General features: G+C 45.8%; 1 protein-coding gene across 4 annotated transcripts in view; it reads left to right on the forward strand.

Annotated features, from left to right (window-relative positions):
* PLCE1 (phospholipase C epsilon 1) overlaps positions 1–17733 on the forward strand; it is a 284395-nt gene that overhangs the window by 240865 nt on the left and 25797 nt on the right. For all 4 annotated transcript variants that reach the window (XR_009246452.1, XM_058671015.1, XM_058671017.1 and 1 more), the window contains exons 18-24: positions 1370–1486; positions 2934–3092; positions 5614–5743; positions 9774–9895; positions 10721–10838; positions 12632–12763; positions 14037–14327. Coding sequence is in view for 3 of the 4 variants with exons in the window: in XM_058671015.1 (XP_058526998.1) it covers positions 1370–1486; positions 2934–3092; positions 5614–5743; positions 9774–9895; positions 10721–10838; positions 12632–12763; positions 14037–14327 (1069 nt within the window). In the remaining variant the exon portion in view is untranslated. The remainder of the gene's footprint in view (positions 1–1369; positions 1487–2933; positions 3093–5613; positions 5744–9773; positions 9896–10720; positions 10839–12631; positions 12764–14036; positions 14328–17733) is intronic.

Raw genomic sequence — 17733 nt, forward strand, 5'->3', positions numbered from 1 at the left:
CATGCCCAACATTGTCTGTTAAAATGCAGTTGAATAATTAGCATTATAAAGTAATGACAATCAGTCTTATCTAGGAGGACTAGTCTCATGGGATTATTATTTCAAATTTTGAGTAGCTTATTGGTTTATTATTTTTTAAGAGTCATTTTATTTTTATTTGAAAATGGAGAAATTTGCAGAAGAGAGGGTGAGAGAGAAGTCTTCCATCCATTGGTTCGTTCCCCAAATGGCCACAAGGACCAAAACTGAGCCTGTTAGGAGCCAGGAGTGTTTTGTGGATCTCCCATGTGGATACAGGGCCCAAGCACTTGGGTCATTCTCCATTGCTTTCCCAGGCCAAGAGCTGGGAGCTAGATCAGAAGTGGAATAGCCAGGACACAAACCAGAGACCATATGGGATGCTGGCATCACAGGCACAGACTTAATTCACTACGCCATAGTGCCTTATTAGTTTTTTTTTGTTTAACATTTATTTTTAATGGAAAGGCAGATATACAGAGAGAAGGAAAGATAGGAAGATCTTCCGTCTAATGGTTCACTCCCCAAGTGGCTGCAATGGCCAGAGCTGAGCCAATCTGAAGCCAGGATCCAGGACCTTCTTCCAGATCTTCCACATGGATGCAGGGTCCCAAGGCTTTGGGCCATCCTCAGCTGCTTTCCCAGGCCACTAGCAGGGAGCTGGATGGGAAGCAGGGCTGCCGGAATTAGATCCAGCACCCATATGGAATCCTGGTGCATTCAAGGTGAGGACTTTAGCCACTAGTCTATCAAGCCGGGCCCGCCTTATTGGTTTATTATTAAGTTAGTAGTTTAGTTGTACAGTTACCCATGCAGAGATCCTTAGACTATGTGATGTTGGTTTTCTCTGAACTGTGCCCAGGCTGGGAAGCAATATTGCATTTTCATCTTGTATGTAGAGATGGTAGTAGCTGAAATATATTTTTCTCTTTAATCCTTAAAATTCCAGTCATCAGTATCGGTTGATAACTGCATTTCTGTTTAAGTAGATGCGCTATATGACTTACTGTCTTAAGGTTAAACCCCTTGGAAGCACAGTGTCTCACTGTGCTTGATGCTGTAGCTGAAACAGTATCTGTAACTAATCATACAGATAGATGACAGATTCGTTAAACAACACAGTGATAACTGTTCCTTACAGTGTATAGACTAAACTCAATATGAATAGCTTAATGTCTATACAAAACAGCAGTATCCTTGTTTTTAACTTGAAAAACATACTGGAAAAGACAAACGCTGCCTTAACTCGAGTCTGCTACAGACAGCCACTGAGAAGCTGTCTGCACGCCCGTGGCTTTCTGATGCCCCTGGACAGATACGCAGCTGCTAATGAGCTGTCTGGCTCCCGCAGGAAGTCGTTGAAGCCATTGATCGCAGCGCTTTCGTCGCCTCTGACCTGCCCATCATCATATCGATTGAGAACCACTGTTCATTGCCTCAGCAGCGAAAAATGGCAGAGATCTTCAAGGTGAGGTCTCAGCTGAGAGGAAGGATGGTCTTGGCCCTGACCTCACATCATCACGGAGTTTCATGTGGGCCCTTTGTGGTCGGTACCACAGCTGGGCCTTGGCCGCGAAGCACATGCCTCTGAGGCCCACAGACGTGAGCAGTGGTACTGCCTCAGAGGCGCAACCCCTCTTGGGTGGTCCAGCTTGTCAACCAGAGTGATATGGCCTTTGGTCTCCTTCCCCCTTCCAGAAAGTGTAAGAAGACAGCACTTCCGCTGCCCAAGTTGGGGGTGCCATAGTGTCACCTGTCAGTTGTATTGAGGAAAAGCAGAGAAGATCTCGGAGCCATGAGACAAAGCTTCTAGTGGCCTACACAACAGCGTGGGGGATCCAGGGTAGCAAGAACTGATGTTACACAGCTGGTGTGTTGCAGCTCTCCTGCAAGGGGGTAGTCCACAGCACAAAGAGCCTAAGATGCAGGTTAAGGAATGAGTATTCTGGTACCATTTCCCTCTTCCTCCAGTGGCAGAGGCCTTTGGTGAGAGCTGAGTGTGCCAGGGAAGGAAAGTGATGGAAGACATTGTCCCCCAATGCTGATGCCAATAGAACCGAACAGGCCTTCAGATTGCCTTGGCTTAAGCGTTGCTTTTTTGGGTTTTTTTTTTTTTTTAAGTTAAAATAGCTAGAAATAGAAATTGCCATGATTTCTACCCTCTCCTGATGTGTCGCCCTGTGTCTGCTTCTGTCCACCCACACATCTGCTTTGGAGAACACTGCTAAGACCTTTGTGGAAATGGCATGTGTGATTTTTTTATTGTAGTTGGGGACCAGTTCTCCTTATTTCCATCCTCCATCTCCTTATGCTCATCTGTCACCTACAACGTACAGCCTCTCATGGAATCTCCTTTCTTCTTGAATACATCAAACCTCAGAACCTAATCCTAGAGAGCCAGCTCTTGAGCCATCCGCAGAATAAATCGCTGTGTGTCCTTCTAATACCTCTCTCCCCTCCTACAAGAAACTGCCGAGGGAAAAAAGAAGCATCTTTTCTATTCCTCTTTTCTAGTTTTTTTTTTAATTTATTCATTTAAAAGAGTTACTTAGAGGGAGAGACAGAGCTGTCTTCCATCTGCTGATGCATTCCAACATCCAGAGCTAAGCCAGGCTAAAGCCAGGCTTCTTCCAGATCTCCCACATGGACAGCAGGGCCCAAGCACTTGGGCTGCATTACCCAGGCTGTTATCAGGTGACTAGATCAGAAGTAGAGGAGCTAGCACATGAACCAGTGCGCATATGGGATGTTGGCATTGTAGGCAGCGGCTTTACCCGCTGTGCCACAACACCAGCCCTGTCGTAGGATTTTTAAAACAAATCCGCTAGTCTGAACTAGCTTGTGTGTTTGTGGAATATGGATTTCACAGAGCATAGATAAAAGGCATTGATTGTGTTTTCCTTCATCCTTTTCAGACTGTGTTTGGGGAAAAGCTGGTGGCCAAATTCTTGTTTGAAACTGATTTCTCAGATGACCCGATGCTTCCCTCACCTGACCAGCTGAGGAGGAAAGTGCTTCTTAAAAACAAGAAGCTCAAAGCCCATCAGACACCAGTGGACATCTTAAAGCAGAAGGTACCATCTTCTTGCTAAGCAGGCTCTGAATGTGCTGTGTGCTTACAATAACAAAACTTGATGTCCCTTGAACTTTTCCTTCCACTTGCAGGTAACCATTTTCAAGACTGAGTTCCTTAAATGATGTACTTGATTTTGGGTTTTCCATTTCACGTGCCAGTAAATGCTTATTCCCGTGGAGAAGGCACGCGTTCTTTAATGATTCCAAAAAGAGCGATATGTGACTGTAATCTCTGGAACCAGGCTGCAGGGCCAGCAGTCCCACAGTGATTGCTCTAGTCTGTTCTAGAAAAAGCCCCCTTTAGAGAGATGCCTTGGAGTGAGATTTGTGGGATAAGGCCAGCAGGAACAGCAGCAGCAGCCCTGTGACCCCGGTGTGTCTACAGCATGTTGACCCCGAGTGTCCCCAGGCCCACCTGGCTCACAGAGCTCGGAACCTTGGTACCATAAGCCTGTGTGTGCAGGGCAACCCTCAGCCCAAGGACCTGATGCGAGGTTCGGATCCAGTAAGCTAAAATCACGTGCCAGGCCATGCTTGCTCATGGTAAAGAGTGACGGCTGCTTAAACCATTTGTCCTATGAAGGAGGGCACTGTTGGCCCACATGCTGAGGAAACTTACAGCAGCCAGGATCACAGCATGAGCCCCAAGCCACCCTGCAGTACCCAGAGCAGGTGTGCAGAGCCAAGCCCAGGGCATAGCCTCGGCCTTGAGCTTTCACTCCTCCCTTTGGCATCACATCTAAGCACCAATCCTATTCCAGTCCTGTAATAGTGGCTCCCAGAGAACGGAGAGTTAAGCCCAAGAGTTCTGGGGGCCCCACAAGTTTAGAACCCATGTCCCCAGGTCACTAACGAAATAGCAGTCAAGTCGAGGTGAGTCAGTGTTCATTTGGTTTTGTTGCGGAGTCCACTTGAACCAACCATCAACCCTCCTGACAGCTTTAATTGGTAGGCTTCCTGGGCAGGGCCTGAGCTGAAAGCCTGCAGGATGCTCAGCCTAGTGCCAGAGAAGTACTGACAGGTGCCAGGATGCAGCCACTGACAACCACACACCACCATGGGACCATGAGGCCATCAGTCTCTCTGGGCTTTGGGGCTTCATCTGGAAAATGGGTAACTGACCTCAAAGACACTAGTCTCCTAAAGACCTCTCCCGAGGTAAACTGTGGACCTGTGAGAACAGCAGACCATACAATCCAGGCTCCCCACATTATCACTGTTTCCCAGGTGGGTCTTGAAAAGCATCTTACTATCCCAGAGTTCCTGGATTGTCCAGCTCAGCCACAGTGGGAGGCTGGGTAACCCACAGGGAGGGGCTCCTGAGGTCAGCAGGCCCCAGGATTATGAGGGGAGAAGGACAGTACGCAGACTCCATAGTCTTTTTTTTTTTTTTTAAAAGATTTATTCATTTTTATTACAGCCAGATATACACAGAGGAGGAGAGACAGAGAGGAAGATCTTCCGTCCGATGATTCACTCCCCAAGTGAGCCGCAACGGGCCGATGCGCGCTGATCCGAAGCCGGGAACCCGGAACCTCTTCCGGGTCTCCCACGCGGGTGCAGTGTCCCAAAGCATTGGGCCGTCCTCAACTGCTTTCCCAGGCCACAAGCAGGGAGCTGGATGGGAAGTGGAGCTGCCGGGATTAGAACCGGCGCCCATATGGGATCCCGGGGCTTTCAAGGCGAGGACTTTAGCCGCTAGACCACGCCGCCGGGCTCTTTTTTTTTTTTTTTTTTTTTTAAGATTTATTTATTTTTATTGGAAAGTCAGATTTACAGAGGGAAGGAGAGATAAGAGCTTCCATGTGCTGGTTCATCCCCCAAATGGCCACAACTGCCAAGCTGAGCTGATCTGAAGCCAGAAGCCAAGAGCTTCTTCCAGGTCTCCCACATGGGAGCAGGATTCTAAGGCTTTGAGCCGTCCTTAACTGCCTTCCCAGGCCACAAGCAGGGAGCTGGAAGGAAAGTGGAGCAGCTGGAACATGAACCGGCACCCATATGGGATTCTGGCACATGCAAGGTGAGGACTTTAGCCACTAGGCTACAACGCCGTGCCCAGACTGCATAGTCTTCATAAACCTCTGCTTCTGGTCACAGAAGTGGCTGCTTCTGAGAGGCCTCAAGGCTTTAAGAAGGAAAAAAAGTTGGTTCTTAGCATAGACTTAGCATTCTGGCGCAGGCGGACTGAGTCACTTGTTCAGTCATTTGGGACTGCTCTTGGCTCTCTAGCACGGTAAAGGTTTCCCTCACAGGGTTTGCCCTGGAGACTCTGTTAGGCACCACACAGGATTTCCTCCCGGTTGTTTCTAAGCATTCCAGATTCCTTCTGTAGGTTGGCTGACATTCCTCCAAGTGCTCATAGTGCATTTCAAGTGCACCTAAATATTTTTCCCTACCCTAAATGAATGCAAATGGGTTAAACCACTCTTAATGACTAGGATAAGCTTTAAATGGAAGTTTTGGCGGTTGTGAATGAAAATTCAGTAGCTAGGCATTGAAATTTAGATTGCTCTCCTCCAGGCTCATCAGTTGGCTTCCCTGCAAGCACAGGCTTACAACGGTGGGAATGGCAACCCCCCAGCTGCCAGCAATGAGGAAGAAGAAGATGAAGAAGATGAATATGACTACGACTACGAATCCCTTTCAGATGGTAAGAGAAACAGATTCTAATGTTGTGTGCAGGGGGATGCTTGGGTGATTTCCTGGTTTCTGCTTGTCTGTGTGTTTTTTCAAAAAGGTTGAGTTCCGCACAGACCAGCAAGGAAGATTCTTGTCCAAGGCTTTCCGAGCCCAGTCATTTAGCAAGGAAGGACCACACAAGGAAAAGACTTCTGTTATCCGCCTTGATCAGAATACAGAATGCATCATGGGAGTGAGGTATCTGTGAGTCAAGTTCTAGGAAGAAGAGGTGAAATGGGAGAAGAGAAGCCCATTTTTGTCTTCTCATTTTGCAGTGGCCCATGTGCTTGGGCAAGAATTGTAGCCTGTGACCAAATTTGATCTCTTCCCCAGCACCACCTGCAAGGGGGCAGCATCGCCACTCCCTGCTCTCTGCTTCTCCTTTTCTGCCTAGCCCTGGTGTAGGGATGTAGAAAACTCATCATTTCCCAGGCCTTACAAAGAGCTAACTACAGATAACTTGTGAAGGATTCTGCTCAGATGAGATTTAAAGGTTATTTCATTTGCATTAAATGAATGGAGATTGCAATAGCAGACTGCTTCATTTTGGTAGCTTCTAGAAGATAACTATATAGTAATAGGGAAATGCCAAGCTTCCTACTGGCATACACATTGCCCATGTAGAGTATATTGTTTCTGTGCTGAATTGTTGTCTCACTAAGTGTAGAGATCTGTCCAAGATCAGTGAGCCCTGGGCTCATGGGGAAGATGATGTTGGAGAAGGAAGATTTGACAAAGTGGAGAAAAAAATAGATCATTCAGGCCAACAGGGAGCGAGTCCAATACCTTCTGCTCACTCTCAAAGCTGTCACTTCCAAAAGCCTCCTTCACTGTTACTGTCCCATCTTTGTCACCAGACTGCCTCTGCTTCATATATGACCTTAGGGGTGGGCATTTTGTACAGTAGGTGAGACACTGTTTGGGTTGTCCACTTCACATATCAAAATGCCTGGACTCAGGTTCTAGCTCGGCTTCTGACCTCAGCTTCTTGCTAATGCGTACCCGGAGAAGCAGCAGGGTGTGGCTCATGTGCTTGGCTTCCTGCCTGGATTAAATTTCTGACTCCTGGCTTTGACATGGACTAGCCCCAGCTGTTAGGGACATTTGGGGGAGTAAAGTAGCAGAGTGTGTGTGTCTGTGTGTCTGTCGTCTGTCTCGTTTGGCTCTCTGCCTTTCATATGAAGTGGAAAAAAAAATGTAATGTGTGCCCTTGATTATTGATTTCTGCTCATAACATCAACTAGAAAACTAGTTGGTCTAGAACTTCATGATAATACAAGGACTACTTAAATGACAAATTTGCAACCTATAGCTGAGAAGCCATGGGAATGTGAATATCCTTAGATTGACTTATTCTTCCTGTGGATCTACTGTAGTGGTGGCAGCGTCCCAGAGAATAAAGTAGAGCAGATACAAAATGAAAACCACATGTAAGAAGTCAACCAATCCAGATGTACTTCGCCTCCCTATCGCAAATTACTCTGGCTTTTTCTTCACTTTTTGAACAGAGAAAGGAGAAGGGTTTCAAAAATGTTGTTGTAGAAGTTCTGGTTTACAAATAAAATGAACAGATAAAGGAAGGATCTTTCTTATTTTCAGTTGGGAGAGTGAAATGTAACCTGTCCCACTGAGCTTCTAAGTTCATGCCATACATTTCATAAACTCACGTGCACCGACTTAGGATATCAGTGGGAAACGGAAGCCCGCCAGGCTCTGCTGCAGTACACCCTGGAGTCCCGAACAGTGTCCCTTCGCTGCCACCACCCTGGGTCCCTCGGATGTGCAGGGAGAAGGTTCTGTGAGGTGTCTGGTGATTTCTGACATCTCTGATCCAGGACAGTGTTGCCCTACTCTCGTCACATGATTATTTCCCATTTCATTCAAAAATTCTCTGACCCGTAGATTCCCAAACAGGCCTTGTAGTCTGTCCCATGAAATCTTCTACACGTGACTGGTACAGGCCTGGTCAAGCATAGACATTGGGGGGTGGTGGTGCCTCACTCCTCGCTGCCTTTGCTACAATCTCCACTTGTTCCAGCTGGGATGACGAGAAAACAGAAACCTGCCTGCAGTGTGGGGCGCTAGCCTCCAGCCTTTCGGAGGGACCTTAAAGATTTCTAAGGCTCTTGTGTTTCATGGTCCCTCTGAGAAGCTTGGACGATCACCTCCAGCAGAAGTAAAGACGCTCTGAAAAGCCTGCATACAAGGGCAGGAGTTCCTGCAGTCTCCTGGGGCCCTGGCAGGCATGCCAGGTTTAGATCTCGCTAAATTCAGGTGCTGAGTTTTCAGGAAGGAATGAATATCCTTGCTGCTTTTGGCTGTCAATCAACAAACAAATCCATGATGCTGAACCATAGAATGTATCCCCAAAAAGTCTAAGGAGGTTGCAAAGGAAGTCATGTATTTTAGGAATTGTGAACCTGCTTTTGGGTAATAAATTCTTAATGAGTACTGCTTTGTCTGAATTTCATGCTAGCAATAATGTCTTATTGCTAGTGGTTGTACCCCTTAATAGTCAAAAATATTAGATCTCTGAAATATTTCCCCTTTACCTTGTAATCTAAGCTATCCTTATTTATGCTTTGACACATATCTTGTTTTAATTTATTTGGGGTTTTGCGGTCTTAATTTTGCTTTTTATTTCGCTGAATTTAATAAAAATCAGTAAATGCTTTTCTCCAGTATTTACGTTGACTAGTTTTGAATATTTACTGCAGCACAAATTGGAGCTTGTAACGCAGTGTGGGCATATTCTATGACAATGACTGCACATTGCTAACCGGTTAATCAGTGTCTGTCCATTTGAAATAACTAAATGACATGAGTGCAGTAGCCATTGGAATGATTAATATTAACAATAATGTCTTCTGTTGCTAATGACTGCATCTCTTAACCCTCAACATACGAACCTATGCAATGTTTCCCGTTTCATTTATCTTGTATTCCGAGCTGTTGTTATTTATGCTTGACTTCATATCTTAGTTCACGCTGTCTGCCTTTGTGTCTGGCTTCTCCTTATCTTTGTCCCGTTTCTGATTCTGTTTTGCTGTAGCAGATGTCCTTCCTGCCCCTGCTCCTAACCACCAGGAAGGTAAACACCCTCAACCTGGCCATTGGAACTGCACGGATGGCAGCATTTCAGTTCCAGTTTCTCGGGCCGGATTAGCATGAAATTATGACACCTCTGTGAATGCAGATGTAGTCAAATGATTTATCTCATCTACTTCCTACTCCCCAGCAGCCTGCATGGCTGTGATCTGGGATGAGGATACTCTGGTGTAAGCATTTGTGATCTGGTAGAAGGATAGGTCTTGGAGGAAAAATTCACCTTCTGGTGTATTCCTCTTCAGAGAGCATGCTCACAATACATCTCCAACATTTTTAGAATCATTCTGAATAGAATTGCTGGGGGAAATAAGCAAAATATAACAGTATCTGTCACACTCAGATATATGCATTTTATTTTCTGTTATCACTTAATCAGTGAATAACAATCATGAAAATCTTACCTTCCAATTAATTATAATTGTGAAATTTTTCGTTGCATATATAATACATCTTTTCCCCTCTGGTTTGGCTTTGCTCCAGGAAAGAGAAGTGAATAGGTTCACTTTAAAGAGAGTGATTAAATCATGCGTTGCCACCTAGAAGCGCCTCATCCACCAAATCCTTCCCATAGCTCTGTGCTGCCAGCTTCTCGGTCTAGGCTCTCTCCCATAACGACTGCCCAGTTCTCACCATCTGTATGAAAATGAGCAGCCCCGTATATATCTTCTCTTTATGGCACCAAAGCTATTGGCAAATGAGCCAAACTAAAAACAAACACCTGACCCCAATTTTTTAAAATGTGCTTCAAGCCATCGTTTCAGTAGTGTGCGCAGCCAGAGCGCCCGTCTCCTCATGCGTATGAGTAGTAGCTGGCTGTCCTCATGGTGAGGAACACGAAGCCGTTGTGTAAATGATTCGTTCCTTTTCACTGAAGCCTGCTAACTGATTTTCAGACAACATTCTGGAAGACAGACCTGAAAACAAGTCCTGTAATGACAAGCTTCAGTTTGAGTACAGTGAAGAGACCCCAAGAAGAATAAAGAAAGCAGATAACTCTGCTTGCAACAAAGGAAAGGTAAGTGCATGTTTTCTGCTCAGCGCCACTTGGGCCGTGATGCACCTGTCAGTCTCAGGCGGGGCTCAACATCCCCCCAATCTCTTCCTCTCCCCTCACGTTGCCTTTGGGAGGTGGAAGTGTGGGAGACAGCCAGGTGGCACAAGCCTTGGTTAGTGAAAGACAGAGACCTGTCTCCAGTGATTACAGCTCTGTGTTCTGGGTCATCCAAGAGTCAGGGACGGGCTCGTGGGGAAGGAAGATCTGACCAAGTGGAGACGAACAGAGCATTCAGGCCATCAGGACAAAGTGGTACATGTAAGGAACTGCAAGAAACTTAAAGGAACGATCAAGAAGATGGGTGAGGACTGGTGGGGACGTGTAACAGTGATGACACTGACGATATGTGGATAGGAGGATCCCGTGGCAGCCAGAGCCTGTTGTGAGTGGCTCCCAGCACAGACTGTGGTAGCATCTCAGACAGGTGCAGTGACCCAGCTGCAAAAGAAAATGAAGCAAAAAGACCTCAAAACCTTACGCCCCTGAGGCTAGTCAGTCCTCCACTCCCTCAGCGAATGTCCACTGATTGTGCACCCAGAAGGCCATGAAGCAAGCCATGGATTGTGCCCAAGGGAGGAGGTGCGAGGCTCACGCCTTGCCCTCAGAAACTTCCACTACAGGAAAGGTGTTAGGGACGGGTGTAAATGTATGGAAAGTAGAGCGTGGGTGGGGGTGGGGAGGTGTGTGACGCTGCTGACACCAGAGAAGGGCAGGTAAAGAACTTTGGGGATTCAGGGGATTGGCATAGACCTTCCATGTAAAATAGCGTCATTTGCACCTTGACAGGTTTATGACATGGAGCTGGGAGAGGAGTTCTATCTTCCTCAGAACAAAAAGGAAAGCAGACAGATTGCACCTGAGCTCTCTGACCTCGTCATCTATTGCCAAGCTGTGAAATTTCCAGGTAAGAGTCCTGGGGGCCGTTCGCTGTAGTGCTCATGAGGAAACACAGCACAGACTGTTCACTTTCCAGATCAACCAGCACTTTCCCTTAATAGCTAATGAAAATACAAACAACCAAGTCTAATAATTAAAATATATGAGCTATCAAAGTATAAAGATTTGTGCTACATCTTTTATTATTATTGATTCATACTTAAAATTTATTCATTTTTATTGGAAAGGCAGATTTATCGAGAGGAGAGACAGAGAGGAAGATCTTCTGTCTGCTGGTTCACTCCCCAGTTGCCCTAAATGGCTGGACCTGGGCAGATCCGAAGCCAGGAACCTAAAGCTTTTCTTCCCAGTCTCCCACATGGAGGCAGAGGCCCAGGGACTTGAGCCATCCTCCACTGCTTTCCCAAGCAGAATTGGATTGGAAGTAGAGCAGCCAGGATTTGAACTGGCACCAATAAGGGAATACCAGCACTGCAGGCAAAAGCTTAATCAATAGCACCAGGCTCCATCCCAGAATGTATTTTAAATACCAGTTCTCTCTCTGTGCCTAGAAAATGGGTCAGAAGTCTTAGCCTATTACACATACGAAAAAAATGAGGTGGAGCCAGCACGGTGACTCAACAGACTAACCCTCAGTCTGCAGTGCCAGCATCCAATATGGGCACGGGTTTGAGTTCTGGCTGTTACTCTTACAATCCAGCTCCCTGTTAATGACTGGGAAAGCAGCAGAGATGGCTGAAGTTCTTAGGTCCCTGGATCTACGTGGCAGACCTGAAAGAAACTCCTGGCTCCTGGGTTTGGATTGGCTCAGTTCTGGCCATTGTGGCCATTTGGGGAGTGACCCAGCAGATGGAAGATCTCTCTGTCTCCATCTCTCTGTAAATCTGCCTTTCAAATAAAAATCTTTAACATAAAGTTGAGGTAACAGTGGCCTTTTCACACACCAAAGCGGAGACAATAAATGGAGCTTTCTGAAGTTTTCTCTTGTAAACTACCTTTAAATTTTTGGCAGCAGCTATTGTACGTCTGTCAGCAAATCTTGTCCGGGAAGATATGAATGGATATATAGCAAGTAGAAATACAAAGAAATGCAAGGACCTAGAATTGTCAGATTAGTTTCAAGGTCATGGCTTCATGTCACACAAGTGCATTTGGTCATATTTGCGAATAGAGAAACTGTTTTGATGATGGAAGAAAATCCCTCACTTGCCAAAGAGCACTGTGGCTGGCCCAGCATTGCAGTGGGTTCAAGGGTGGAGGGTGTGCTGTTCCAGGGTCCCACTCCCTGCAACTCTGATTCCTTAGAAAAGCAGCAACACCAAAAATGCTCCACTGACTTTGCTGCAGCTTCTTAAGCACAGAGTAAATGAGGAGCAATGATTCCCAAAGGTACCTGAGATCCACGTGACAGATAGAGACTGTCGGCAGACGGAGGATCATGGGAAGGTCAAGAGGTCTCTTGGTGTGCCTTTGGACTTGAGGCATAGACTAAGCACGTGGTGGTTTGACTAAAACACTTTCTTCTCCTACACATCTTCAAAATCTCTGTGCTCTGCAACCAATCAGGTGTCGTATGGAGGGTTTTGAGGTTATGAGCACGTAGTTCTGGCTACAGAGCTAAACGCTTGGCTGCAGTTGTCCTCAATGCTGTTGTTAATGATGCTGAAAATGCTGGTAGATTTTCTGTGCTGGGTTCTAAGGGAGTAGCAGAATTTCAAAATAGACACGAACAGGGATGGAAAATGTTGAGTTCCCTTGCCTGGCGTTTTTGGCTTATTTATTTTCATTTTATGGGAACAGGCCTGTCAACTCTAAACGCATCTGGCTCTAGCAGAGGAAAAGAAAGGAAAAGCAGGAAGTCCATCTTTGGCAACAATCCGGGGAGAATGAGCCCAGGGGAGACAGCACCGTTCAACAAAACATCTGGAAAAAGTAAAGTCACCTTCTTACAGTAACGTTGCCTGATTCCGCATACCAGGGCTCAGATATTTTCACTGTCGAAGCACTCCCTTGAATGCTTTAATTTCTTCTTCTTTTTTTTTTTTTACTTTCATAAGTGTTTTCATTAACCAAGTGTGCTATAAAGTTTTTTAAATCTGTTAATTTACGCTTTGAACTTACTAAAAGCAGCATTTCATTGGACATGTTCTAATACTGTTTGCCTCAGAACTAAAAGCTAAAGGCGCCTTGGAACATTCTAGTGGTTTTTGGAACTGTTCTCTTAGCCATTGTAACTCCAGAAGATATATCCATTTTATTTCTAATCACTTTTTTATTGTGAAAGTAATAAATTCTCATGGCTAAAAGCTCTAACAATACAAAGTATTATTAAAATTCCTTTCCTCCCTCAGTGTCCTGGTGCTGTTCCTCAGAGGTAAGCACTGTGAAGTTTATTGTGTTTTGTTCAAGAAAATGAAAAGGCTTTTTAAGTGGATCCAAATGGAATATGACTAAACATACTTGCACAACGTTTACGCCTGCTGTAACTTTTCACTTTCTGTACATGTGTCTACCTTACTCTGTTTAACACCTGTGTGGTATCCCGTTGGGTATGTAGTTACTTAACCATTTCATTGATTTAATGGCTTCCTTACTGCTCAAATACTTGGGTTGCTTCCTGTTTTATATTTTTTCATTTTGTTGTGTATTTGTAGGTATATTCCTATGGCACAAGTGAAAGTCCAAAATCAAGGGACACCCAGGCTTTAATTCAAATCAGTATTGCTATTCTCACTTTATTTTAAAAGATTTATTTATAGTTAGAGAGAAAGACCTCCCATCCGCAGGTTCACTCCCCATATGGCCACAATAGCTGGAGCTGGGCTAAAACCAGGAGCCTGGAACTCCATCCAGGTCTCCCTTATGAGGAGCCCAGGCACGTGGGCCTTCTTCCACCGCTTTCCCAGGTGCATTTGCCGGGAGGTGGATCAGAAGTGGAGTGCAGCGGCCTGCACTCCTGCGGCATATGGTGTCACAAGTGGTGGCTTAACGTGCTGCACCACAACACCTGTCCCCAGCTGTACTCCCAATCCAGTAGCCAGGTGCTGCTTCAAGGTGACAAATGACCTCACAGGTTATATCAGGGTATCTTTTGCTGTCTTTCTATGTTAAACCTGTTTCTAGGATGTTTGTGGGATCTAAGTGGGAAAGAAGGTAGAAGTTTTCAGCACTAATCAGAGGCTTATCTTTTGGGGGGTGGGGTTAGGTTTCTCTGAAGGAATTCGACAGACCTCGGAGGAGACTTGCTGCTCTGTGAACCCAGCCACCTCCCTCAGTGCTCTCATCAGAACTCCCAGATGCTACCATATCTCCTCTCTGAATGAAAATGCCGCCAAACGGCTGTGCCGCAGGTACTCCCAGAAGCTGATCCAGCACACCGCCTGCCAGCTGCTCAGGACCTACCCGGCCGCCACCCGCATCGACTCCTCCAACCCCAACCCCCTCATGTTCTGGCTCCATGGCATACAGCTCGTGGCCCTCAACTACCAGACGGACGGTAATGGACCACAGCCTGCCCTCTCTCCCTTGTGTCTGATCTTTCAGTGTGGCAACCACACAGCACTGTGTGAACAGGGCAAGGTTCTAGATGGGGCACACAGTAAAGAGAGCAGAGAGGATGATGCCGAACCATGACTCTGGCACTTCATAGTTCAGGCTGATTGAAAAGAACCTTGGAGGAATTGCTAAGGTCTCCTGGTTCTGTCTCCTCTCTTTTCCAACTAATTTGTTTGAGGCAGAGGAAACAGAGGCCCTATCTATGGGCTCATCCCCAGCTGCTAAGATGGCTGGGGTGGGAGCCAAGCATTCAGTTAAGGTCTCCCAAATGGGCTCCATCAGTGCTGACTGTCAATATCAGCCTTAGCAGCTGAAATCAGAAGCCAAAGCCAGGAGCCAACCCTAGGTATGACGGTGTAGCAAGTGGGCATCATCATCGCTTTTTTTAAAGATTTGAATCATTTTAATTTGAAAGGCAGATGTATAAAATGGAGAAACAAAAAGAGGAAGATCTTTCATCTACTTGTTCACTCACCAAACAGCTAAAATGGCCGTAACTGAGCTGATCCAAAGCTGAGAGCCTGGAGCTTCTTTCTGGGTCCCCCACATGAGTTTGGGTGCCCAAAGTCTTAAGCCATCATCTGATGCCTTCCCAGGTCATAAGCAGGGAGCTAGATCCGAAGTGGAGCACCTGGGATGTGAACCAGCACCTATATGGGATGCTGGCGCTGTAGTCAAAAGATTAGCCTACTCTGGTCCTTTCTTAGTTCCAGCTTTGGATCCCCACCCTCTCTGGCAATGGCCATCAGGGTCGCTCCAGAGCCCTCCCACCCCCAAACACACACACACACACACACACACACACACACACACACACACACACACACACACACACACACACACACACACACACACACACACACACACGAATAGATAGGCAGAGAACAACAAGGAAAGCTTAGAACCAGACAGAAAATGGTCAGCATGGACTCACACATACCTTACTAGGTAGGACACAAAGATTAATTACTCCTCACTAAGGTATTGAAGATTTCTCTGCACACCCCTCCTAAAACTGTTCTGCACCTCAATTGTTGACATATGCCTTGTTAGTTATAACCCAGTTTAGACTATCCTAAAATCTGCCAAGTTCAGCAAAATTATGCTTCAACAAAATAAACTGCTAAATACTAAAATGAAAATAGACACGAGACAGCTGAATAGTACCCTATAGTCATTTTAAGGTGTATAACAGCTGGTTCTGTGTATAAACTAAAATTGAAATGTCAATGAAGTAGTCACAGGATGTGGTTAAGAACTTGCATTTTTTTTAACATATTAGTTACTCAATACCATGTAAATTAATTCCATAATACTGTTAATTGTCGTTGATGTTATGTTGTGGCTTTAAATTGATCGGGATGATATTCTGCCAGCTCTGCCTTCAGACCAGAGATGGTCTCCCCAAGAAACTGTTGAATTTACCTGGACAATAAGATGCTGGACTCTATGCTTGGTATATGCTTGCAATGAAAGAATCTTGACTGAATTTGAAATGTAATACAGCAACAAGGTGGAGGAATCTACCATGGGAAGAGGGTATGGGGAGGGGTTGGAGGATTCCCAGAGCCTATGAAACTATGTCACATAATGCAATGTAATTATATATATATATATATTTATTTATTTATTTTAAAAAAAGATTAGCATGTCACACCAGCATGCCAGCCCCAGGAGTGAGCACCATAACCACTAGATTAGACAACATCCTGGTTGTCTAATCCTTTGGCCTGGTAACATGGTTCAAATGGCTAACTGTCCCTCTTCAAGCACCAGGATCCCATATAGGTGCTGATTTGTATTCTGGCTGCTCCACTTCCCATCTAGCTCCCTGCTTGTGGCCTGGGAAAGCAAAGAAGGATGGCCCAAAGCCTTGGGACCCTGCACTCAAGTGAGAGACTTGAGAGAAGTTCCTGGCTGCTGGCTTAAGTTTGGCTCAGCTCCAGTCATTGCAGCCACTTGGGGCGTGAACCAACTGATGGGAGATTTTTCTCTCCATCTCTCTGTAAATCTGCCTTTCCATTAAAAATGATTAAGTGCTTAAAATAAATAAGCACCATCCTCTGTCTTGCAGTTTGCCCTCCCCTTTCAACACATACTCTGGAGCTGTACCCACTTTGCTTGGAGAAGCGTTTCTGGGCAGGGCTTTCCTTAGGCCACTTAGAACCAGCCTCACCATATAATCACTCTTGCAGCGCTCCAGAGCGTCACTGCAACACAGTGTGACTTAGCACCACTCTGCCTTCTCATCACCTCTTTTCACACATGAGGCAGAGAATAATGGGCAGTTTCCTGCAAGTACCCACCCAAGGAAGAAAGCGAGTAGTGTTCATGACTCCATCGTCCATGGCCTCTCACTTCAGGCCTGACCCGCCAGAGCAGGCGCTACCACTTACCACGCGCATCCTGGGCACCTGGCACTGGACTGCATACCTGACCCTGCTGTCTCATTTAGCTTTCATAATAACCCCAAGAGTGGGTATCTTTATGATCCCCATTTCTCAGATGAGCAGACTGAGGCACAAAGCAGTGAATTAGCCCAAGGATGCAAGATAACTTATAATACTAAGTTCCAGGACTCTGGAGGCTTGAAGGATAGAGCATGGTATTTTTGTTTGGCTCTTGGGAGGGAGCAGGGAAGCTCTAGCAAGTAAGGACTCTATAAAGAACGTTTTCTAGAAGCACATTCAAAACCACACTGTTTCCTTTAAGCAGTCAAGCAGTGAGCAGCGCTTATCATTCATCTCACGTGAACTGAATCAGACGCTGACTGACTGTGCCGGACCAGAAACCACAGCACAACCCTGGCGCCTGCTGAGGTCAACCCACAGCTCTAGCCTGGGGACCAGCCAGTTCCACAGCGCTGATGCCAGTAGTACCCAGCTGTGGCTGACCTCAAAGGCACATGATTAGAGATAACGGTCATGTGTTTTTCTTGCCTTTGCTATGTCTGCACCTTTATAATTGAAATGAAATGAGGTGATGTAGGTGAAGTACCATACGTTCTTAGCGTGGCTCTTGGCATACCGAGAGCATTCCACAGACGCCAACCATCATCAAGTGTGCTTGATAAATTATAAAAACAGCTTGATTTGGACTCACAGATGGAAATAATAGTGAAATACTTTCAAAGTTATGAAAATTGTATTTCCATTTCTTTTCAATCCTTTCCCAAGTGGCTTGTAGGATCACAACTCTGGCTCTGTCTGTGGTTTTGTGTTCGCTGGCACTCTTGATAATGAAATATTTTCAGTAATTTCAAGTCATTAGCCAAATGGTTTTATCAAGCAAACAGGGATGTGTTTGGTTTGGGGTATGCTCAGGCAGCTGAAGTGCCAGAGACAGTG

The sequence above is a fragment of the Ochotona princeps genome, chromosome 13 (assembly GCF_030435755.1).
Source record: "Ochotona princeps isolate mOchPri1 chromosome 13, mOchPri1.hap1, whole genome shotgun sequence".
Lineage (NCBI taxonomy): Eukaryota > Metazoa > Chordata > Mammalia > Lagomorpha > Ochotonidae > Ochotona > Ochotona princeps.